This window comes from Phyllobates terribilis, unplaced genomic scaffold, assembly GCF_046119375.1.
Source record: "Phyllobates terribilis strain yellow unplaced genomic scaffold, ASM4611937v1 Scaffold_2__4_contigs__length_985480577, whole genome shotgun sequence".
Lineage (NCBI taxonomy): Eukaryota > Metazoa > Chordata > Amphibia > Anura > Dendrobatidae > Phyllobates > Phyllobates terribilis.
In genome coordinates this window covers 115,267,154-115,292,259 of record NW_027362762.1, presented here as the reverse complement: position 1 = coordinate 115,292,259, position 25,106 = coordinate 115,267,154, and the positions used below count along the sequence as shown (strand labels likewise).

Sequence of the window (25,106 nt, the reverse complement as noted above, 5' to 3'; positions counted from 1 at the left end):
GCATTTCTTGATGTGTTTTTTCCCCAATGCATTGCATAGGAAAAACGCAGGCCTAAGACGCACAAAGAATGGACATACTGCTTCTTTTTCAGCACATGAAATTCCGTAAGGAAAAATCCTGATCATGTGTACAGAACTTGCAAAATGTCATAGGAAATCATGGGATTAGGTATGCAATGCGTTTTTTGCATGCACCAAAAAAATGCACTGTGTGCACATAGCCTAAATCTCTCATTTTTTCAAGAGCCATACGTTTTTTTTCTGCAGCAACTTGACATGCTGCAGCTATGCAAACCTGGATTGAACCTGAGTCAATGATCTTAGTTGACAATTTGGGAGCAGAATCAACAATTGGTAAGTCAATTACTTTCCAATAATGCAAAATTCAAGCCTGCATAGAGAAAAATCCAGGGAGGCGGATCTCACAGGGGTTTGTGATATGTAAGCACAACCTATAACTGTTATAATTTTGTTGCAGAAGCCTATTGCTTATGGCAGACAGGAGCCCATTATATACTGCATTTTGCAGACTATAAGACGCACACCAAATTTTGAGGGGGAAAATAGGAAAAAAAAAAAATCTAATGTGTCAAATGGGGGTCTGTCTAAAGTCTAGTCCAAATTTAGATTACCGGGGAGGAAGGGGGGGGGGGTGCGGTGCAGGATCACAGAAGACACGATCTCCACTGCAGGGTGGTGGGCTTCAAGAAAATGTCAGCAGTGAAGGCAGGAGCAGAGTCCCTGCTCTGGACATTGCTCTCCTGGCGGTGGGCTTCAGGAAAATGGCTGCAGGTGGTGCATCAAGTCATTGAGCAGAGATCTAAACCTGTGCATGTGCCGTCGTTGGCCATTTTCCTGAAGCTCACCGCCGGGAGATCAATGGACTCTGCTCTTGCCTCGCACTGCCAACATAAGCTACGTTTAGACTATAAGATGACCCCCATTTTCTTCCCAAATTTGGGGGGAGGGGAAGCACGTCTTATAGTCTGTAAAATACAGTAATTACTGTAAGGCGCTGCTCACATTGGCACCACGGGGAACATTATTCCAAGTATGTTAACAAGACGAGCACAGAGAAGCTTGAAGGAACCTAAAAAGCAGCAGGAAAAGTAGAGATGTATATTTTACATATTACAAGCATGAATAAATACAGCGCAACTTTCTTCTTGTTTTTAGCAGATACCTTTTATCAATAAAGCAATTTCTTACAAAACATAATGTGGACATTTCATGGAAGATTTGACAACACCTGATATAGTCCTTTGTCACTCACAGATTGTCTCATGTACAGCATGAAAATCACTGCACAAATGTTTATTTCATCCAGTGACAGCGGCTTGAGGATGTCAAGCATTCCTGCAGAGCAAACCTAGGGACCGCCGCCTGTCAGCAGGGACTGCAGAGATGTAGCATTAGCAAACACACAGATTAAGAACAAATCCTGATGTTCTTCAGTGTTCACAAGTGCTGTATCTTCCATAATCCTTAACTTCTTACACATGGTTTAAAGGAATGTACACAACAGATAGAAGTGCCATCATGGTCCGAGTACATGACCAATATATCTGTTCAAGAGCAGAAAGAAAACTAGAACATCATGGCTTCAAGTCCGTCCTCCATGAATCTCTTGTAGATGGACATAAATTTTGCCACAAATGCTTCCAGGTGATAGATTGCTTTGCTTCCGAGCTGCAGCCGATGCTCATAGTAGGCGGCCATCTGCGCTACTTCGCCTTTTAGCTGTCCGTCACAGTTATTAAGGAGCTCCGATAATAGAGACTGAAATGAAAACACATAAAAGACTTATCGATTTCATGGATTAGGCTAGAGACGTTTTTTCCATTTTTTGTACACAAAAAATATAGTAAGAATATGTTTTCTGAATATTAAAGAGGATCTGTCACTAGATTACACAATACAAAATATACTTTATTAAATATATTACTTAGACCTGAGGAGACTGGAGTTCTTATTTTGAAGAGCCACATCAGAATGGCTTATAATCCTGATCGTAAGGGGAGTATTTTGAGCCAAGCTCACAAGTCCAAGTATATTCAGTCTATGCCTACCAAGCCTGGCAGCTGCAGCTTGTACTGAACAGTGTGAGCTCAGCAACAGCAGGGAGATGGGTCACTGAGGAGCTGTTGATCAGGCTAGGTGGACAAGGATCGAGTGAAACAAATATACAGCCACACTGACAATTATAAAAGTAAATACACCAGTTTTAACAGAGGAAAGATCTGTTGAGTAATGAATGTAGTTTGCAATGTGAAATCTGGTGACAGATCCAGACATAGGAAAGAACCTCAGACACTTGTTAAACATAATTGTGCTTTCAATAATCAAAAGATCACCATTTTCATATCACACCCACAACGCAAAGTCAAAGGGCAGAATATATAAAGCGAGAGGCAGGCTGTAACATTTATTTATAGCAGATCTGTCATCAGTCTCTGCTGCCTGACATGTCCACTCTTGTATTATTTATATAGCACCATTGATTCCATGGTGCTGTACAAGAGAAGGGGTTACACACAAAATACAGGTATCACTTACAGCAAACAAACTAACAATGATAGACTGGTACAGAGGGAAGAGGACCCTGCCCTTGCAGGCTGACATTCTACAGGAACGGGGAAGGAGACAGTAGATTGAGGGGTTGCAGTAGCTCCAGTGGTGTTGAGGAGGCAGCGGGGTCATGGCAGGCTGTAAGCTTTCTTGAAGAGATGGGTTTTCATGCTCTTTCTGAAGGATCCGAGTGTGGTGGATAATCGGACGTGTTGGGGCACAGAATTCCAGAGGATGGGGGATATTCGGGAGAAGTCTTGGAGGCAATTGGGTGAGGAAAGAATAAGTGTGGAGGAGAGAAGGAGGTCGTGGGAGGAACGGAGATTACGTGAGGGAATATATATCGGGAGATTAGTTCAGAGATGTACAGAGGAGAGAGGTTATGGATGGCTTTGTAGGTCAGTGTTAGCAGTTTGAATTGGATACGCTGAGGAAATGGGAGCCAGTGAGGGGATTTACAGAGGAGTAACAAGAAGAGAGATGAATTAGTCGGGCTGCACGAAGAAACATTTCCACCCCCATTCCGCCCCATTGTGGCTGGAATTGATTCACTTACTGAAAGAACTGCAGCATGGATTGTTCAGCTACTACAGCCTATAGTTTTGGCCACTACAGGATATATCAGGGGTAGTAAGCATTTATTATCTGCTGTGAAATCTTTTGAGTGGGAATGTAATGATAGATGGGTCACCACAGATATTGTGTCACTATACACTAGCATCCCGCACCATCTCTCATTACAATCTATCTCCTATCACCTTAACAATACCAATCTCTATACAAAAGAATTAAACGCGTTTATACTAAATTTGATACAATTCTTACTTGAAAATAATTTTTTTTTACTTTAATGGAGATTTTTTTTTCTGCAAATCTGCGGTTGCCCCATGGGTGCGTCTTTTTCCCCATCATTAGCTAATTTATATATAGCTTGGAAGGAATTATTTCATATTCACACTCTTGACAATCCTTTTTTGCAAATTTATGTTTAAGACCCAGACATTTACTGACAGTGCAGGCAAAATATATAATATTAAGCACTTTATTAATTGCTCTAGTACATGTGTCATTTATCAAGCACTGTGCACATCTTGCAAAAATTTATTATGTGGGTTGCACCAGCCGCATGCTCAAAAGATGCATCGCAGAGCGTGTTACTGGAGGACTCCGAATCCTAATGCAGCGAGTCCTCCATATCAGGGCTCAGAAAACATTCTGCTGATTTTCACTGCTGTCATCTTTCCACACTTCAGGTTATTGATATAGACAAGGTGCAAAGACAAATACATGGAGGAGATAGAGGCAAGCTGCTCCTAGCCACAGAAGCCTCATGGATTCTTAAACTTAACTCTCGCATTCCCAACGGTCTCAATTTTCGCAATGATCTAATGTACATTTTTTGATATTTTTTTTCTAATGGAGTACTTATGTGCATGGTATGCTGGCAAATTAAGTTTAATTTATGCATATTACTGAGCAATTATCCTCAGGAGGATTTTCATTCACTAATGAACTTCCTGTTCTTTGTTGTCTCCACCCTATATTCTCTTTTGTTTGTATTATATATATATGTCTTTTATCTATAGCAATGTAACCCATGATTAAGAACCCCTGTTTGGTTCGAAACGCGTAAGGTCTGCCTTACATATGGCGCTTTTTTAATGGAATGGAAGTTTTAACTTTACATTTCTTGTGATGGATACGGAGAAGGTGCTGGAGTTTTTCTCATCTACTTCCTACTGAAATAAATTAACTTTTTGATGATATTCTAATTTTATGACAAAACCCAAGATGAAAACAAAATGAGCAAATACCCTGCAGTAAATAAATAGCAACAGTGCATGAAAATACAGTAATATAGGGTACTTGGTTATTATTCTTTTGATAAAAAAAATACATAAAAGCTATCCCCATCATGTCATGGTGACCCTATTCGGCACAGTCCTAACCTCGTATTCAAACCGTACTATGTGTACATGGTATTTGCTCATTTTGTTTTTATCTAAGGTTTTGTCAATTTAGTGGCCAGTGTGAATATGCGCCTACAACACTGCATGCACACCAACTTATATTTTAGTTCATTGCTTTTTTTATATAATTTTATGAGTCGGTGTATTCAATAGGTGAGCAAACCTGGCATCCCTTGCAGCCATCAATCCCTGTGGAGTGCAGAGGGAGCGCGCACCATCTGAAAATACTGCACTCAAATTATCTGTCTGGTGTATTCATTGAAAAGGTCCTTTTACCTGAAAGGCACAATGGCCCAAATTTACTGATTGTGAGTGTATCTTAACTTTGCTAAATTGTTCCATGTAATTTTAGACCCAGTTTATTATGTGCTTAGAGAAAGGTTTGTGTCACACTGTTAGTGGCGTGGCTTCATTTGGAAGTGACTTAGATGGAAAGAGGGGCAAAGCATAACAGGATAATGTGCACCAAAACCTAGGCACAAAAACAGTATTGCAAGAAACCCAACCATGAGGTGGTGTAAAGATAGTCAACAGAGTCTGAAGAAGGACACAAAAATATGCAGGTGTATTACAAACAGGTCACAATACTAATGCACAATGAAGACAGAAGCAACACTGGTGCAAAATACTGAAAACAGCTACCAATTCATGGAAGGTTGGCTGTCCAGCATCAGAAATGCACACATATATGGCTTGTATAGGGCGCCAGTCACATAAGAGTAGTACACAGTGTCTGGCTTACAGCATAATAGTGAAGCCCATAGTAGTAGATTAGGCGCCCCCCCCCCCCATCACTATATAAGTGCACCCCAGAGGGACTGTTGTGTTTTGCATTTAATGAATAGTGTTATAATTTGCTTTTTTGTGGGTTGTGAGGATGTGTATTTTGCCAAAATTTCAACCAATACCTGATATGTATGTATATATTATATATAACTCTTCATCTATTTGTCTCCCTCTCCCCCCCATTTCTATGCAGGATGCAGCCATACCCATAAATTTTGGCATTGTAAAGTAGGGTATGCCTATATAGTACTGGGAGGACTGTATAGCATGGGCGTCACTTATAGGCTTTGAGCCAGACACTATGCACTACACATATCTATGTGACTTGTGCCCTATAAAAGCCTATGTGTTAGCATTTCTAATACTAGGCAATGGCATCCACCCTCTCCAAGGGTAGGTGTGTGAGTGGTCGTTTTACAAGTATTTTGCACCTGTGTTGCCTTGTCCTATATAAAGGCAACACAGTGTTAGCAAATACGGCTGCCTTTTTAGCATCTAAAGATACAAATTTATCAGACATGATTCAACGTGACAGATTTGACACATTTTCAGACTGTCTAGCACGAGTCTGCACTGTCTAATATTGGACAGGATTAGAAAATCTGTCCCAACGCCTCCCCTCTACCCCACACATCCATCAGGATAATAGGAGAGTGAACTTTCTCATACTATGCTGCCCTTACATAGGGTAAAACCGTCTGAAGACGAATCTGCCTTACATGTTAGTAGGGCAGATTTGTCAACCTATATATGGTGGTATTTACAGCATCCCAAAATTGCAGTGAAAAAAAAAGGATCTAGAAGATTGATCTTTTCAACAAATATGACAATATATATGGTATATACACAATTGTATATAGAATAGTATATATAAAAGAACTGAGAATTGTCTTCAGAAAGATGTGCGGTGTGAAGAGGTGTTACTGTAGATTGGAAGGTATCGGATTAGGCTAAATATTACATTTATGAAACCACATAGTTGCAGTCTGTGACTCACTGTAATTATACTAGCTTGGCACTTTTGGCCTAGGTTACATTCATGCACAGGGTGTGTTGCCTGATGGCTCAATGCTGGCGCTCATTACTAATACATTTCTCCTCTAATACACACAAGACTGAATTTCCTCATACCCTAAAAAGCCAAAGTCACTAATGCATCACTGACCAAGACAATCCCCCTCCGCATATTCGGGCATATTGAAGCCAGAGAGGGTTTGGAGCAAAGGTGCCAATAATTAGAAGTGCAGTCGGCTTCACAAGCTAGATAGGCTTTAAGAAGGGGCTGCAGTAAGACAATTCCTTTAATATTAATTTTATTGATTTGTAAGCATTAAATAGTTCTCCTGTATTTGTGGTTTTCATTGGCATGTTAGAATCCCTTCTATTCACATTAAAATAATGAGCAACCCAAAAAAAAACCCACAATGAAACAATCACCAGTGCACAATCCCCCCTCCCCAAAACCTTAACTGGTTAAGCAAGGCATGAAGCAGGCCGCATTATACATGGCAGATCCAGCTGTGTAATACAGCCGGCATTAGCCGGTAACTGCAGCGACCCGAGAGCGCTCACATTGCTGTAGTTTAACCACTTAAATCCCTCAAGTCCTAAGGGGACTAAAAAAATAAAATAAAAAAAAGAGAAAACAAATTTAAAATATAAAAATAAAATAATTTATGAATTGAAATCCGCTTCATTTTCCCCCTTCCACAATGCTAATTTTAAGAAAAAGATATAGTTGATATCACTTTTTTCACGTTGTATGGTAAAATCGCGTCGTTCAAAACTAAAACTCGTCTCACAAAAAACGAAGACTCAAACCGCTATAGCGACGGAAACCAAGTTATGCAACTTGAAACAAGGCAAGGAAAAAGAGCGCAAAAAAAAAAAAAAATCTCTCGTCATTGAAGGCTTAAAACAAAGATAATACTACATGGCGATCACTTGGAAAGAAAGTATGTATTGTATATAAATGTTCATATGGAAACCCCACGTACCTTCATTATAATCTCAGCTGGAATACAATGGGTTAAGAGTTCATACAGTCGTCCACGGACCTCCAACAACCTATTGAAATCAGAACATTGCATGTTACTAGCACAATACTTATTTTACTCATTTATATAGCACCATTAATTCTGCAGCATTTTACAGACATTATGATCATTATGTCCCCATTGGGGCTCACAATCTAAATTCCCTATCAGTATGTTTTTGGAGGGTGGGAGGAAACCGAAGGAAACCACGCAATCAAGGGATACTGTCAAAGTGCACTTATTGGTTAGATTTGGACATTCAATATCGGTATTGCAGCCTAAAGTTATCACGTACCTACTTGACAGGTGATAACTATTGGAATGAGGTTAGTTCCACTGCTAGACCCCCCAATCGTCAGAATGGGGTACACGTGACTCCTGTTCTCCACTAGCTGTAAGACTGCAGCCAGGAGTTGAATGGAGGCTGCAGATACATTGAAGATACCGATTCTGCCATCTCCCAAAGTGTCAACCTTGAATGAAGAAGTAGGGCACACATGCGACCAGCAGCCTCCATTTAACTCCTCCCGGCTGCAGTCTTACAAGTAGGGGAGAACAGAAGTTACAAGTCCCTCGTTCTGGCAAATAATGGGGGTTCCAGGATAGACTGGAAAAAAAAAGAAAAAATGCATTTATTAAATCAGAATGATCAACATGTTCCTAGAGGAAACGCTTGTTTTTTTTTTTTTAAAACAGAATGAATGAATTACATCAGTCATGCACAAAAATGTCAGTTTCCAACAAATTTTCATGACATACAATTATTTTGACTTTAATTGTGCTAGTATTCTTTATTCTGATGGTTCATCCTTATAAATCCGGATTATAGGAATATAATTATTCAGTTATCTGGATTATAAGAATAGGAATTGGGCAGCATGCTGGCTCAGTGGTTAGCACTGCAGCCTTGCGGCGCTGGAGTCCTGGGTTCAAATCCCACCAAGGACAACATCTGCAAGGAGTTTGTATGTGCTCCCCGTGATTGCGTGGGTTTCCTTCAGGTTCTCCGGTGTCCCCCCACACTCCAAAGACATACTGACCGGGAATTTAGATTGTGAGCCCCAATGGGGACAGTGCCCATAGTGTCTGTAAAGCGCTGTGGAATCAATGGCGCTATATAAGTGAGTAAAATAAATAAAAATATGAAGAGTCACAGATCTTCAGTTCACTAACGTGGTAGTAAACGTAATGAGGTAGAAATAAACGGTTGGCTGAAAACTACATAGAACAGATGAAAACTAACCTGCCCAAACATCTGTTCAGTGACAGAGGGACCGTCCTACACGTTTATGGACAATTCACTTTATTTGCTTTTCAACAGAATTTTCCTGAGTGTTGATGGGTGGACAGATATACCCTCATAGTATGTAAGGTGACATGTTTCATTGCAGAATTTGCAACAACAGTAATTTAGTTATGGCTCCTTTCATAACTGTGAGTGATCAAATATTAAAGTAGGTCGGTGGTGAAAGGAATTCAACTTTCCTGCTATTGCGCTCACCAGCCAACCAGTACCATACTGTACGCCAAAGAGGAGGCACTCCAAAATAGCTATCTACAGATGGCCGTTACTTCACAGGGTGAGGCTCTTTTAAGGGTCAGACATTGACTTTTAGGCTGTGTGCCCACGATGCGTTTTTTAAGTGTTTCCGCTTGGTAGAAGGCCTGCCATGTTCCCCAATGATAATCTGCATGTGCTGTGCACATGCTGCGGAAATTTCCGCTGCGGATTATCATTGCGGAAAAAAAAAGCAGCACTACCAATTATTTTGCGGAAGTTCTGCGTTTTCGCCGCCATTGACTTGCATTAGACAGCATGCATTCCGCTTCACTAGATAAGGACATACGGAATACACGCATTCTAATGTGCGGATGGTACCCGGGTGTGGAGGACAGGAGACTCTCCTCCGGACCCGGGTACCATAGAACCTGTGAAAAAAAGAATAAAATAAAAAATAAATGTTATATTTACCTTCTGACAGCCCCCGCTGCGCTCCTCCTCTCATGCCGGCAAATCGCGATGGACTGAAGGACCTGTGCTGACGTCAGTCATGTGACTGGTCACGCGACGCTGACGTCGGCAGGTCCTTCAGTGTACGGCAGCCGGGATGGAGGGAATCAAGACTGCGGGGGCCATCGGAAGGTAAGTATAGATTTATTTTTTACCATTCTTTACGGTCACACTATATAAATCCATGCCGGTTGCATGGATTTATATAGTGTGACCAAGTTGACAAGCACTTTCCAAGTGAAGCTAAGCGCTTGTCAACCCGCATGCGGAAATGCAAGTGAAGAACGCTTCACATCCGCTTGTCCCTGGCAGGAAAATGCATGTACAATCCGCATGTACAATCCGCATGCGTTTTTTTCTGCCAGGGAGATGCAGAAACGCTCAGGAAAAAATCCTGAGCATTTCTGCATCGTGGGCACATAGCCTTAGGATAGCCATCTGCAATAAGTGGCAGTAAGGTGTCGGCTTTCTTACTCATTGAACCAGATTCATAATTTGCGTTTTTCTAAGCCATTTTTCTCTTTTATCTTGTGGAATTTGTTGCAGATTTTAGCACTAAATTCTTCAAAAATAGCCCGTACTGGTTCATGTGACCTTAAAATTATTTGATTTTTATTCATCTCTCTGCGCCTTTTTTAGAGCAAAAAGTGGCATGATGCGTTAAAAGCTAGCACACAACTCTAGCACTGCACAAATTCTCATGCACAAAAATATCACGCAAAAGGCGATACTGGTGTACATTTGTACAAAAAAAACAAGTACAAAATAGACTTTTTGCACTACTGTTAGAAACCAGAGAATCAGACCCAAGTATCCGTACCTGCAGACAGTAAAGACCCCTCATCTCTGCTCTATGATCATTTATCAATACATCGAGTGGAGTAATGCACATAGATGGTTTAGTCTCATTTTACACAATTTCTAATGATTTCTTTAGCTTACGTTAAAGAGTAAAAGACGCATTTTCAAACCTTTGTGGAGTTTGTTGGCTGACTATAGCATTGGCAGTCTCCTTCACATAAACCTCCCAATCCGTCTCTGGCAAGTCCTGGTCTGAGCTGAAGGGATATCTGTAATATTTATAAAAACAAATAAAAAAAAATAAAAATCTTATATTAACTAAATAAATACATTTCACTTTTTTGTGTTTTGTGGTTATTCTACAGCAAACAAATATATACATGACCATACGTACTGCTGGACGCGGCAAGCCTCACACATGAGAAGTGCTTTACGCAGGTTTCTGCCAGATTTCTCGGCAATCTTCCGAGCGAGCTCTTGTGGTAGAGAAAGTCCTTCTTTTTTGCACACATTAAACAGAACCGTGCAGATCTGCAAGGAAAAATTTTCTTCACTACTAAACAGAAAGGAGTATTCCTAACGTAGACATTTATGACATCCAGAGGACATGCCATAATGTCTGAGTGGGACCCAGATCTGTATCCAGGACAGGACTGTTTCATTAACTCCCATAGAAATGAACGGCCACCTCCCTTTTCAATCTCTGCCTGGGTGTGGCAGGTGACCCCTATTCCGGAGAGGTGCAGACCCCATACCTCACAGCAAATTGTGTGGAAAGGTCATAAATCTCTATTGTGGGAATAGTTTTTTTTCTACAACTTAATCTTCATAAAACATTTTTTCATAGAGTAACAGTATAAATGGGAAATAATAAAAGAACTGAATGATACAATGTCAGCAAGTTGATTGGAATAAACTATAATTATCTAACGAGTGACCTCGAGATTCATTTCTTATAAGGAATACCATTTTAAGCATTAAAGCAAATATCCAGTTAGGCTATGTGCCCACGATGCAGAAATGCTGCAGATTTTTTCCGCTTCTCCCTGGCAGGAAAAACGCATGCGGATTGTACATGCGGATTGTACATGCGTTTTCCTGCCAGATAGAATCGTTTGTTAAGCGTTCTTCACTTGCATTTCCTCATGCGGGTTATCAAGCGCTTTTAGCATCACTTGGAAAGTGCTTGACAACTTGGTCACACTATATAAATCCATGCAACCGGCATATAGTGTGACCAAGTAATAGTTTAAAAAAAATAAATAAATAAATAAATAAAATGGTAAAAAAATAAAGATTATACTTACCGTCCGATGGCCCCCGGTATTTTTTCCGCTCCATCCGGTCTCCCCAGTTGTGTGAAAGGACCTGCGATGAAGTTATTGAATCATGTGACAGGTCACGCGACTGCCGACGTCAGCGGTCGCGTGACCTGTCACATGACTCAATGACGTCATCGTAGGTCCTCACACCACCGCGACCCATACAACAGACTGGACACATCGCTGAGGACACCGGGGGCCATCAGAAGGTAAATATAATATTTTTTATTTAAAATTTTTTTTTTTTTTTTTTTTTACAGTTTCTATGGTACCCGGGTCTGGAGGAGAGTCTCCTCTCCTCCACACCCGGGTACCATCCGCACATAGAAACGCATATTATCCGTGTGTGCAAATGTGCTGACACGGATAATATGCGTTTCAATGCAAGTCAATGGCGGCAATTACGCTGCGTGTCCGCAAAATTAATGGACATGCTGCGTTTTTTTCCACAATGATAATCCACAGCAGAAACTTCTGCAGCATGTGCACAGCACATGCGGATTATCATTGAGGACCATGGGGCACGTATTACCAAGCGTTTGTTAAGCGTTTTCGCTGCGGAAATTCTGCGGCAAAAACGCTTGAAAAACGCATAGCGGGCACGCAGCTTTACGGTCTTTATAAATAGCAAGTCACTAAAATTGGGAAAAAACTTGCAGTTGGTAAAAAGTACGTCCTCATGTAATTAATAATAAAAAAAAAAATGACCGATTGTGTTGGTCATGGATTGGTAGAAAGATAACAGATTTCTAGTTTCACCAGAAACTGGCCATGCTTTACACCACTTTTCTCAGATTGCATATGGCAGAGATCTCAAACATACGGCCTGCGTGTGGACCCCGAAGCTCCATTGCACGGCCCTTGGGCACCTGAGACTATTGCGACCTGATACAGGGGCCACCGATGTCAGCGTTCCTCTCCAACTCAATGTGCGTCCTCGGAGGCACCTTCAATTGAAATTGAAATGTATTGTGGAGCAGAGACAAGCTCTCTGCACCGCAATACCATTACCAGCCACTGGCCAATCAGAGGCCAGCGACTGACGTCAGCATCTCCGTCGTGTCAGACGTTATTGCCATGCGCCGCCCCGGCTGTGGAGGAGGAAGAGGACACTGTTCGCCGAGGCAGCGAGGTCAGGAGAGAAGAATTTTTTTTTTTTGTTTAAAGAGCGACAAAATGTGGGACATTGTTACAAGATGGTCAACACTAACAAGGCCGGTGCATGGAAGAAACCGACCAGATGGGTACTAGGTGTAAACTAGTCATAGTTTTCTAAAGACTAAAAACAATAACTTCTTAAGACCACTCATACCTCTTCAATGCTCGGAGCAGGCACACGGACTGCCAGACATCTGCTTCTTATTGGAGCAATGACTTTTGATGTAGAATTACAACATAAAATGAGCCTACAAGTAGACATGTACTTCTCCATGGTTCTCCTCAGCGCGTGCTGAGCGTCCTTGGTAAGTTTATCCACCTCGGTTAGCAGCACAACTGCAGAGAGGACAAAGAATTGTGCAAGTGATGACACCTTCTCAGTAACTAATGCAATGTCACTGACAAAGGTAAGCCAAATAAAGGTATATTCTGTATGATGAAAACTCAATGGAGATGCACGGCTGCTATGATCCTGAAGACTGTCGCACTGAATATTGTACTAGGCAACTGGACAAGTCAGTAAATCCCAACATGTATTAAAGTAATGTGATGTTCAATGACAGTCAGATATGAGACTGCCCAACCATAGCTACAATAATAGAGCTACACAGGTCTAGATAGGTTTATAAAATATAAGGCGGGTGTCATGTCACATTAACCACTTCACAAACTTGCGATTCTCCATTTTTTTCTTCCTTCCGTCCAAGAGCAATTACTTTTTTTATTTTTCCATCAATATAGCAGGATGAGAGCATTTTTTTTTTTGCAGAACACCATTCATTTCATCATCATGTGATGCACTGGAAAGCGGGAAAAAAATCCAAGTGCAGTGAAATTATAAAAGTACAATGTCACAATTTTTTTTTTAATATTTTATTTACCATATTCACCATATTTACCATATTCACTATGTGGTAAAACTAACCTGGCTTAGTTATATAACTCTTCAAATACAAGCGCTTCTCACTAAATTAGAATATCATCAAAAAGTTCATTTATTTCAGTTCTTAACTATAAAAAGTGAAACTCATAGAGTCATTACAAACAAACTATTTCAAGTGTTTATTTCTGTTAATGTTGATGATTATGGCTTATAGCCAATGAAAACACAAAAGTCATTATCTCAGTAAATTAGAATAATTAACAAAAAACGAGCAAAGGCTTCCTAAGCGTTTAAAAAGGTCGCTTAGTCTGTTTCAGTAGGCTCCACAATCATGGGGAAGACTGCTGACTTGACAAGTGTCCAGAAGGCAGTCATTGACACACTGCACAAGGAGGATAACCCACAAAAGGTCATTGCTAAAGAAGTTGGCTGTTCATAGAGTGCTGTATCCAAGCATATTAACCCCAGTAATAGTACGCACCACGTCGAAAAGGCAGGTTCAGCGGGGGCTCTGGCGGTGAGCCCGCACTGAACCGGGCACGTCAGCTGATTCTTCATGTGCCCGCAACAGCCGCAGGTGGAATCGCGATCCACCCGCGGCTGTTAACCAGTTAAACGCCGCTGTCAATCTCTGACAGCGGCATTTAGCAGTGCCGCGCTGGAAGCGCTGCCTTAGCCCCGCCCATTAGTGACCCCGTCAATGATGGGTGGGCATGGTAACTCGGGGTCTGCAGCAGACCCCTGTGGTTGTCATGAAAAATTTGCTATGAGCGCCACCTAGTGGTGGCACAGGAGCATTTCTCCTGCAAACAGGTGATCTGCTCGTTGCCTGTATGCAGTAGAAGCAATCAGAAAACTGCTGCTTCTAGTCTCCTATGGAGACTATTAAAGCATGCAAAAAGAGTAAAAAGAATGTTTTTAAAAATATTAAAAAAAAAATAAATAAATAAAAATATATAAAAAAAAAGTTTAAATCACCCCCCTTTGCCCCATTCAAAATAAAAACCCACATACACATTTGGTATCGCAGAGTTCAGAATTGCCCGATCAATATAAAAAAAAATAATTAATTTGATAGGTAAACGGCGTAGTGAGAAAAAAATTCCAAGCGCCAGAATTACGTTTTTTGGTCGCCGCAACATTGCAGTAAAATGCAATAACGGGCGATCAAAACATCGGATTTATCCCAAAATGGTATCAATAAAAAATAAGCCACAGACACGGCCCCATTTTTTTATTATAGCAAACTTTGGAATTTTTTTTCACCACTTAAATAAAAAAGAACCTATACATGTTTGGTGTCTACGAACTCGTAATGATCTGGAGAATAATAATGGCAGGTCAGTTTTAGCATTCAGTGAACGTGGTAAAAACCAACAAACAACTGTGGAATTGCATTTCTTGGAATTTTTTTCCCCGTTTTCCAGTACACGATATGGTATAACCAGTAATGGCATTTATAAGTACAACTCGTCCCGCAAAAAATAAGCCCCGACATGGCCATATTGACCGAAAAATAAAAAAAAGTTCTGGCTCTGGGAAGAAGGGGAGCAAAAAAACGAAAATGCAAAAACGGAAATTGCTCCGGTCATGAAGGGGTTAATGGAAAGTTGAGTAGAAGGAAAAAGTGGTGTAGAGACTGTTACTGCAATGTTGCGGTGGCCAAAAAAACGTAGTTCTGTTAATTTCAGTTTCTTTTCGCCGTTTACCTATCAGACCAATTTATTTTCTATTTTGATAGATTGTACGTTTCTGAACGCAGTGATACCAAATGTGTATGTTTTTTTGTTATTATTTTACTTTTAATTGGGCAAAATGGGGGGGGGGGGGATTTGAACTTTAGTGGGTGTTTTTCACATTTTTTTTTCACTTTTTACTGTATTTGTTAATCCCCTTAGGGGAATTGAAGATATGATCATCCGATCGCTTGGACTATACATAGCAGGGCATCAAAAAAAAAAAAAAAAGAAAAAACCATAGATTTAATGGACCTGAATGTCTGAGTCTTATCGGGTTCATATAACAGGAGCTTCAGTATAAGGCCATGTGTCCACGTAGCGTTTTTGCGGTGTTTTTACGGCCGAGAAAACGCTTGTAAAACCGTCTGTCATGCAAAGCCATGTGAATTCGGATGTGCTGTGCACATGATGCACTAATTAGCAAGCCGAATTCGCATTGCGTTGCAAAATGCAGCATGACCATTTCTACCGCGATTACGCCGCAAATTCACAGCCATTGAGGAACACTGAAACGCAGCAAACCAGCAGGTATATGTGGATTTGCTGCGTTTCAATTAAATTCAATGGCCATGAATTTGCAGCGTAATCGCGGTGCCTGTGGTACCCAGGATGAAGAGGAGACTACAACTCCTCTTCATCTCGGCTACAACGAGGTGAAAAAAAGTTAAAAATAAAAAAAAACCTGTATACTCACCTCTCCGGTCAGCTCCCAGCGGTGTCCTCTCTCTTCGGCGTCCCGCGGTGTACTTGCAGGACCTGCGGTGACGTCATTTAGTCAGCTGATGGTCAGGCAACCATCACCTGACCGCTGACATCAGTGGTCGCGTGACCATCAGCTGACTAAATGACGTCACTGCAGGTCCTGCAACTACACCGCGGGACGCCGAAGAGAGAGGATGCCGCTGGGAGCTTACCGGAGAGGTGAGCATACAGGTTTTTTTTTTTATTTTTAACATTTTTTTTTTTTTTTTTTTTTTTTTTTTTTACTATAGATGCAGCATTTAAAGCTTGCATGGATTTATATTGTGTGACCAACTTGTCAAGCGCTTTTCCAAGTCATGCTCAAAATCGCTCGGAAAAGTGCTTGAAAAAACGCATGCGAACACGCATGTAAAAACGCTTCTCTCTGGCAGATAAAACGCATGTAAATCTGCATGCGTTTTTTTCTGCCAGAGAGAGGCAAAGATGCTCTGCATCAAATCTGCTACGTGGGCACATAGCCTAAGAGTGAGCTATGCCAGTGTACAGGCACATAATAGACTTTTGGAAATGGATAACTATGCAGACCTTTGAAATCCCTCTGAGTACTTGTTTCAAGTTGTTGTGATTGGGCCACAGTTTTCAATAATTCTTGGATGACAACACGATCGCTATTGCCGGCATCACTGGAAAATATACAATAACATCAGAACAAACTAACACGAAGTTGCTGCAGGTTAGAGTGGGACAAACAAATATCTTCTCTGATCATGTGCATATAATTATATCAACATATAACATAATATTATAGTTATACAATTTACCAACCGAGAGCCCTGTGTCAGAAGTGAATGAAAAAAAAGGTTATATTCAGACAGGGTTAAAAGGTTTTGTCATTTTGCCATTTTCATTGCAAAAGGTAAAAACCTGTAACAGAAATCTGCTGCAATTTTACAACATACAAATTGGAATTTCTGCAAATTCCAATCACATGGATTGTACTGTACTTTAATATGCTTTAGTGTTTTGTACAGACCAGACTCAAAGTTGAAGAAATTACATATTTTACCAACAGAAATTACTATGTTGGATATAGGTTGTTTGTAATTACAGGTTCTTATTTTTTCTATCATATATGGAGAGACATGATCGTGGCTACAGGGTTGCCCGTTTTTCACTGTAATAGAAGCAATTTTCATAAAAATATAGATTTAATCTATGATATATAATCAATTTTTAGATATACTTTAGCATTTTATAATACATGAGGATTTATATAATTGTCTTTAGGAGTATTTATATTCATTCATAGGTGATTATATGCACAAATATGATATTATGGGTATATTAAATTATAACACTGAAAGAAAAATTATAGAAATAAGAAATATGCAAGAAGTTTTTCATATTTTATTTGACTGTATACATAAGCAGGTCAACTAGTATAAGTAAAAGGAAATCCTGTCTGTTAGATATACTCTGAAATAAGCCATGTCGGGTCATGTGCATTTGAGCACTTTTGTGATTTATACCAATTTTGTGAGCATAAGACCGGATTCCCACATTTGACATTGAGGACCTGAGTACGGACTTCAATGGGGTGGAATCAGCCATGGTTCTTCTGACCAGAACTCAACAGCCTCATAGGCATACATGAGGCTGTTGAGTTTGGGACAGGATACTTGCGGCCAAAAAGGCCATCGCAATCCATACTCAGATTGTGAATTCTTGAAGTGTAAAACCAGGTTGAATAAATGACTGCAAAACAGGTCCCGTTGCATCACTGTGCTTCACTATGGTCTGTGCTCCCGTTATCTTTTAAGAGAGATAAGTGACTGGAAGTATTGCAACTAACTGGAGATTTATGGCTTGTAACCAGCTCTGTAGCAATGGTTGGTGAACGGTGGTAACAACAAGGGGCTTTATAGTCTCTGGATTCTCCACTTTGGTTGATGCAATACGCCTTAATATAATTTAGACTGCTGCTTTCAGGTGTGACCTGCTTCTGCATTTTTGCTGCGACGGAGACACAGTCACTAATGACAAGGAATTTGAAGGTTTACCCTCTTAGTAATAATTAGTTTTTACTGTACTTTCCTGCAGATTCTCACTTTAGAATCAGAATATATATATATATATATATATATATATATATATATATATATATATATATATATATATATATATATATATATATTAGTACAGACCAAAAGTTTGGACACACCTTCTCATTTAAAGAAATTTCTGTATTTTCATGACTATGAAAATTGTACATTCACACTGAAGGCATCAAAACTATGAATTACCACATGTGGAATTATATACTTAACAAAAAAGTGTGAAACAACTGAAAATATGTCTTATATTCTAGGTTCTTCAAAGTAGCCACCTTTTGCTTTGATGACTGCTTTGCATACTCTTGGCATTCTCTTGATGAGCTTCAAGAGGTAGTCACCAGAAATGGTCTTCCAACAATCTTGAAGGAGTTCCCAGAGATGCTTAGCACTTGTTGGCCCTTTTGCCTTCACTCTGTGGTCCAGCTCACCCCAAACCATCTCGATTGGGTTCAGGTCTGGTGACTGTGGAGGCCAGGTCATCTGGTGTAGCACCCCATCACTCTCCTTCTTGGTCAAATAGCCCTTACACAGCCTGGAGGTGTGTTTGGGGTCATTGTCCTGTTGAAAAATAAATGAAGGTCCAACTAAACGCAAACCGGAAGGAATAGCATGCCGCTGCAAGATGCTGTGGTAGCCATGCTGGTTCAGTATGCCTTCAATTTTGAGTAAATCCCCAATAGTGTCACCAGCAAAGCATCCCCACACCATCACACCTCCTCCTCCATGCTTCACGGTGGGAACCAGGCATGTAGAGTCCATCCGTTCACCTTTTCTGCGTCGCACAATGACACGGTGGTTGGAACCAAAGATCTCAAATTTGGACTCATCAGACCAAAGCACAGATTTCCACTGGTCTACTGTCCATTCCTTGTGTTCTTTAGCCCAAACATGTCTCTTCTGCTTGTTGCCTGTCCTTAGCAGTGGTTTCCTAGCAGCTATTTTACCATGAAGGCCTGCTGCACAAAGTCTCCTCTTAACCGTTGTTGTAGAGATGTGTCTGCTGCTAGAACTCTGTTTGGCATTGACCTGGTCTCTAATCTGAGCTGCTGTTAACCTGCGATTTCTGAGGCTGGTGACTCGGATAAACTTATCAGAAGCAGAGGTGATTCTTGGTCTTCCTTTCCTGGGGCGGACCTCATGTGAGCCAGTTTCTTTGTAGCGCTTGATGGTTTTTGCAACTGCACTTGGGGACACTTTCAAAGTTTGCCCAATTTTTCGGACTGACTGACCTTCACTTCTTAGAGTAATGATGGCCACTCGTTTTTCTTTACTTAGTTGCTTTTTTCTTGCCATAATACAAATTCTAACCGTCTATTCAGTAGGACTATCAGCTGTGTATCCACCAGACTTCTGCACAACACAACTGATGGTCCCAACCCCATTTATAAGGCAAGAAATCCCACTTATTAAACCTGACAGGGCACACCTGTGAAGTGAAAACCATTTCCGGTGACTACCTCTTGAAGCTCATCAAGAGAATGCCAAGAGAGTGCAAAGCAGTCATCAAAGCAAAAGGTGGCTACTTTGAAGAACCTAGAATATAAGACATATTTTCAGTTGTTTCACACTTTTTTGTTAAGTATATAATTCCACATGTGTTAATTCATAGTTTTGATGCCTTCAGTGTGAATGTACAATTTTCAAAGTCATGAAAATACAGAAAAAAACTTTAAATGAGAAGGTGTGTCCAAATGAAACAAATCCATGACATCTGAACATGAACTAACATCCTTTTCTGGATTAGTGCCAATCAAGGGGGATATTTTTTCAAGGGTTAAACACATCGGTCCATATGGTCCTCTAAAGTGTTTGCTATATCCTGGACTCCGGGCTGATGGTGATTAACCACACTGCTACAATATAGAAACCAGCAGCTGAGTGAGTGAAGGACGGTTCGTACTTTGACAGAAAGCAGATCTCGAAATCCACTTTAAAGAGATGATAAAACAGAATACAGTGTACTGTAACCCATGTCCACATCATACCTTGGATTGACCTCCAGATGATAGTTGCTTGCAATTGTGCTGATCTCGATTTTTTTTTTAGATGGAGTCTGAAGATATAATATAAAATTAATATACAAAGTTCAATTTGCAATATTTTCTTATTTCACTGCAATTACTAGAAGATTGGACATAATGTTCGTGCAGATCTCTATACTGCAATGGTATTGAACGGAAAAGTCTGGTCTGCAGTATCCAGAGAGTCACTATAAATTTCAAAACCACAGACATTCATAGATGAAAGTATTATAATTCTCACAGTCCTCCCCTTCCCAACATGTTTCACCAACAGATTGCCCTGTATTACCCCTGATGATGCCAATATTCTTTTCCGTACAATCTATTCGTGTACTGCGATTAGATTAGCTATATGTGACTGCCCGCACTTTCATTCTATAAGACAGGTGTAAAGCTTTAGGTAATCGTTTGCTCTTTCATGGCTAATTTATTATATGTTTAATATACCAAACCATCTGCTATGGTCTTTTGTGTAAATGTATTGTGATTTGTGGGTCCCGAGTTATGAGCTGTGTATAGAGATGTCACCTGTCATTGTAATCCTGCCTCTGAGGAGCCTACTGAAAACTCTTCATGAAAAGACAGGAAGTACGAGTCTAAAATAGCCCCAGTGGCTACTGTAAGATTGCAAGATTATGATTATGAAGCATGTGTGGAACCTATTATATACAAATAAATGAGCCCCTGTAAAAGCCGTATAGATGATAACATGAGGACAGAATTGTGTTAACCCTCAGGAACATGACATCTAGAAGAGGCCGTACTGTTATTGACTGATGTTCAATCCGTAGTTTTTCTACGCCAGCACCATACAGTTCTCTCAGCAGACACATTATTCTGGTCTTCTTCCCGGCTCCGGACGGTCCAAACACCAGAAGATGAGGAAAGTCTCCACATTGCACCTACAAAAGCAAATGTCATCTGCATCAAGAAGGTGGTAAGAGCTGGCAGTCTTTCCCCCTGTTCCAAATCCCAATAATACGTTCTGATAAATGGGGTAAAACAATTCTAGCACGGATGTGGCAGCAGATCTTATGGCTAGAAATCCCACAAGTATGCAACATAGTGGACATGCTGTGGATAAGAACATCTGTAATGATTGCTGTTGTAAAACCCCACTGACTTGCTTGATGGTGATTTTCGACAATAATTGTTTTGTAATGCAACTGGCCGTGGGTATTAAACGTTCCATGATGTTCACACAAACCGATTACTGGTGGGCGATTCATCGGTTTGCGACAGATATTTTGAAAAGCTGGGTAACTTATGACAGTAATGTACTTGAGCACATTTCTTGCGGCGGAGCACAGCCGCTTAAAGATGTGCTGAACCCATTAGGAGCAGGCCTGTTAAGGAATGCAGCGGATATTACTTCAGCGCACCCTTCATATCGATGAAGCAACCCCAAAGTCTCATCTTGTTAAATTGTCATCATTGCAAAGTTCTTGTAAAATCTTATTAAAATCATTTCCTTCCTCAAAAAGAGGAAGTTTTTAACTGTATGCTTTACAGCTTGATGATGTTGGTGTTACCGGCCACCGTTAGTGCATCAGAGGTGACCGGATTCCTGGGCAAAGAGTACAGAGATTACGATTGCTGCTCTGAAGCTCAATTCAGAGTCACTGTGCTCCACCCAGAGGGAAAGCTACCTCTGCTTGAAGCATCGGAGAGACCAGTTTGGGCTAGTGGAGGGACCATGCCGCTGGTCCAAACCGTTACTCTTCAGGAAAGCACCAACCTCACAAAGGCAATTAATGGGATTGTCCACTACTCTGACAACCCCTTCTGAAACTGTTTTCCCCAGTAAAATAATAACATTTATTCTCATCTCTGGTGCCATTCCAGAGATGTCGGCACTGGCTCTCCCAGGGATTGAGTAACATTGAGATGTCACGCGATCTCTGTGGCCAATCAGCGCTGGTTTCACACTCCTCTCCTTGTAAATGACATCTGGAGAAAGTGAAAGCTTCAGCTGGTCTCTCACTTCTTCTGTCTGTCATGATTTCTCCAAAGGTGGGAAAAGTGAAGCCAGCACAGATTGGACAAAGGGGATCGCATAACAAATGTCATGTGAGCCGGGGAGAGCAAGTGCCGACACCACTGGAACAGAGCTGGTGTTATTATTTGACTGGAGAGGGAAACTGGCGGATTCAGAAGGCCTGTGTGGCATCATTCACTTTGTCACGGAGACTGGTGCCAATTTATTTTATTTATTGATTTTACTTACTTATATAGTGCCAATAATTCCACAGCGCTTTACACACATCATCACTGTCCCCATTTGGGCTCAGTGTCTATCAGTATGTCTTTGGATTGTGGGGGGAAACCAGAGAAACCTGAGGAAACGCACGCAAACAAGGGGAGAACATACAGACTCCTTGCAGATGTCGTCCTTGGTGGGATTTGAACCCAGGACCCCAGCGCTGCAAGGCTGCAGTGCTGCTAACCACTGAGCCACCGAGCTGTCTACAATTATGATAGGTCTACACTTACCTTTTGGGATTTGTACATGATACCTGGAGATCGTGCACATAATGGAGAGTGTCCCGTCAGGTGCATGCAACAACATTGGCACCAATCAACTCCTGAGGCTGAAGTGACCAGTACTGAACATCCCCTTTAATTCTAGGGCTTCACAGCAACTTTTAGTCATGGTAAAATCATGGAGTTACTTACGAAAACACAATGTTAAAAGCGTTGTCAAGTACTCTGACAGCCCCTTCTTCTATATTATATTCCCCAAGGTAAAATAAAAGCTCCTTATACTCACCTCCTGTGACATCGTGAGCCGAGCAGCCAATCAGTGATCGCCAATAGGCTGCTGCATTCGCTTCCATCAGAGGGCTAAGGTTGATCTGAAGGAAGTCAGAGCACAAACCCAATAGCAGCGACTGATTGGCTGCAGGGCTCACGTGGCATGTCATAGGAGACACGTCATCGCTGGAGTGGCGCCGATACGGGAGGTGCTTTTATCTTACATTAGAGAATATAGCATGGAAGAAAAAAAAAAAAAAAAAAAAAGGTAGTCAACTACTGGGCAACCCTTTAAGTCAAGAGAAACTTCTGACAATCACAGGAATTTTGACCCGATCACATGACACCTCCGAGGTTATGCAAAAGTCACAGTAACCAGTGTTAAAGGAGTAGCCTCAGAGACCTCCCTTTTCAATATGCAGCTGCGGTGGCGACCACCTAATCGCCAGACGCCACCAGGTACAGCTTGTCAGCTGCTGAGAGCCCAGTGTGTGAGCTCCGGAGGCTCCTCAGGCTGCAGAGGCCTCCATATTTATGAGCGGTGGATTCCCCACCGCCATAGGAGGGCAGCTGTCAGTCACTAGGAGGGGTGGGCGAGCAGCTAGGACCCCGAGACCAAGGCGAGCGGCTCTGCATGATACACTGGGGTTTTAGCACAATTACATGACAACAATAGTCTGGGGAGATTCCCTTTAAATGTCTTTTTTAGACAAGTTCCCTTTAAATCTTGTATTATGCAGAGCAGTTTCAACAAACTTTATTTATAAAAGGAAGCTATGTACAGACAGGGCCTGTGCCCGGGGACGTGTGTATACTGATTACCCCTTACAATGCACAACTGACAACACTTTTTGCCTAAGGTAACGCTCATGTCCGGGCTACAGAGGTCACACAAGCCAGCTGCTACCTTACCAAATTCCGCAGCTGAGCTGCCTGCACCTTGTGGTAGTCCAGCTTGGCCAGGGAGGTAGGCCGGTACTTGTCCACCCACAGACTCATCACTGCACGGAGGAGACGCTACAGCCTCGGCTCAAACCAGACCAAGAGCGCGCGAAAAGTAAGATCTACACTGCGCATGCGTGCGGGTCACCACGCGGGATGCGCCGAACGAAAGGGTCACGTGATGCCAGGGCGAAGGCGCGCGCGCTGTCCTCTGGCGCGGAGACATTTCGGAGCAGCGGCCATTTTCCTGGCGCCTGATGGTATTCAAGAACATGGCGGCCAGATCTCTGCGTAGTAAGGTGTGAGCCAGCGAAGTCCGCCCAATGATTATTAATTCGTTTGTTTCAGAATTATCTCTAGTAGCCTTTTTCCAGTCACACCGCAAAAATTTCATTTGAAACGACCTGAAAAAAGGTTTGGCTGGACTGGTTGTCATAACAACTTCTTTTTTTTTTTAATTTGGGATATGAATACTTTTAACTGTTGGGAGTCCTCATGAGTAGAGAGGAGCGAACTGAACTCTGAACACGGACTTCTCCGGACAAACCCGAACATCCACGGGGTCCGCTCATCCCTACTCATGAGGGTCAGATTGAGGATTGGTGGGGGAGTGACACATTTCCTAAAATTGCAGCTGTCCATAGAACACCAACCAAGATTTACAAGGTGAAATGTTGGTAATTTTAAAGGGAACTTGTCACCTGGGAAAGCTGCAGATAAAGGGTTAATCTGCAGGGAAATAGTGTTAGGGTATGTGCACATGACCAGTGTTCACTGCGGATTGGACGCAGCGGCCAGATGTTACAGCATAGTGGGTGGGATTTATACAAATTCCACGCCCACTATGCGTCTCCTCTCCCGCGGAAACTGATATGCGGCGCGTCAGCATGTCAATTTCTCTGGTGGGTCAACATGCGGGCTTTCCCCATAGACCTAATCTCTATGGGGAAAGTGTGCATGTGAGAAAAAAAAATAACCCTGCCGGCGCTCATTTGCATAATGAGCGGAAGCCGGAGACGGCTTCTCCGCAACCTCGGGGCCGCAGCCGGCTCCGGATAGTCTGCACACACCCTTACACTGCCGCCCGGCCGCCGAACTGGAAGTGCTGTACCAGGGAGAAAGGAACTCATTGCGCAAAATATTCTGCCATAACTTTTTTATTTTTGCGTCTATATGGCCATGTAAGGGCTTATTTTTTGCGGGACAAGTTGTACTTTTGAACGACATCATTGGTTTTACCATATAGTGTACTGGAAAACGGGAAAAAAATTCCAAGTGTGCTGAAATTGCAAAGAAAGT

The 25,106-nt window shown here is 41.6% G+C and overlaps 1 protein-coding gene across 1 annotated transcript; it reads right to left on the bottom strand.

The window, feature by feature from the left end:
* Positions 1-1,186: 1,186 nt before the first annotated feature.
* On the bottom strand, positions 1,187-23,963 carry RFC3 (replication factor C subunit 3). Its single transcript, XM_073662527.1, has 9 exons — positions 23,778-23,963; positions 20,876-21,013; positions 20,076-20,143; positions 16,562-16,659; positions 12,807-12,988; positions 10,567-10,703; positions 10,343-10,441; positions 7,322-7,391; positions 1,187-1,779 (listed from the first exon to the last, which is right to left on the bottom strand). Exons 1-9 carry the CDS (start codon positions 23,862-23,864, stop codon positions 1,588-1,590), a joined length of 1,071 nt encoding a protein of 356 aa, XP_073518628.1. The 5' UTR covers positions 23,865-23,963; the 3' UTR covers positions 1,187-1,587.
* Positions 23,964-25,106: the final 1,143 nt, after the last annotated feature.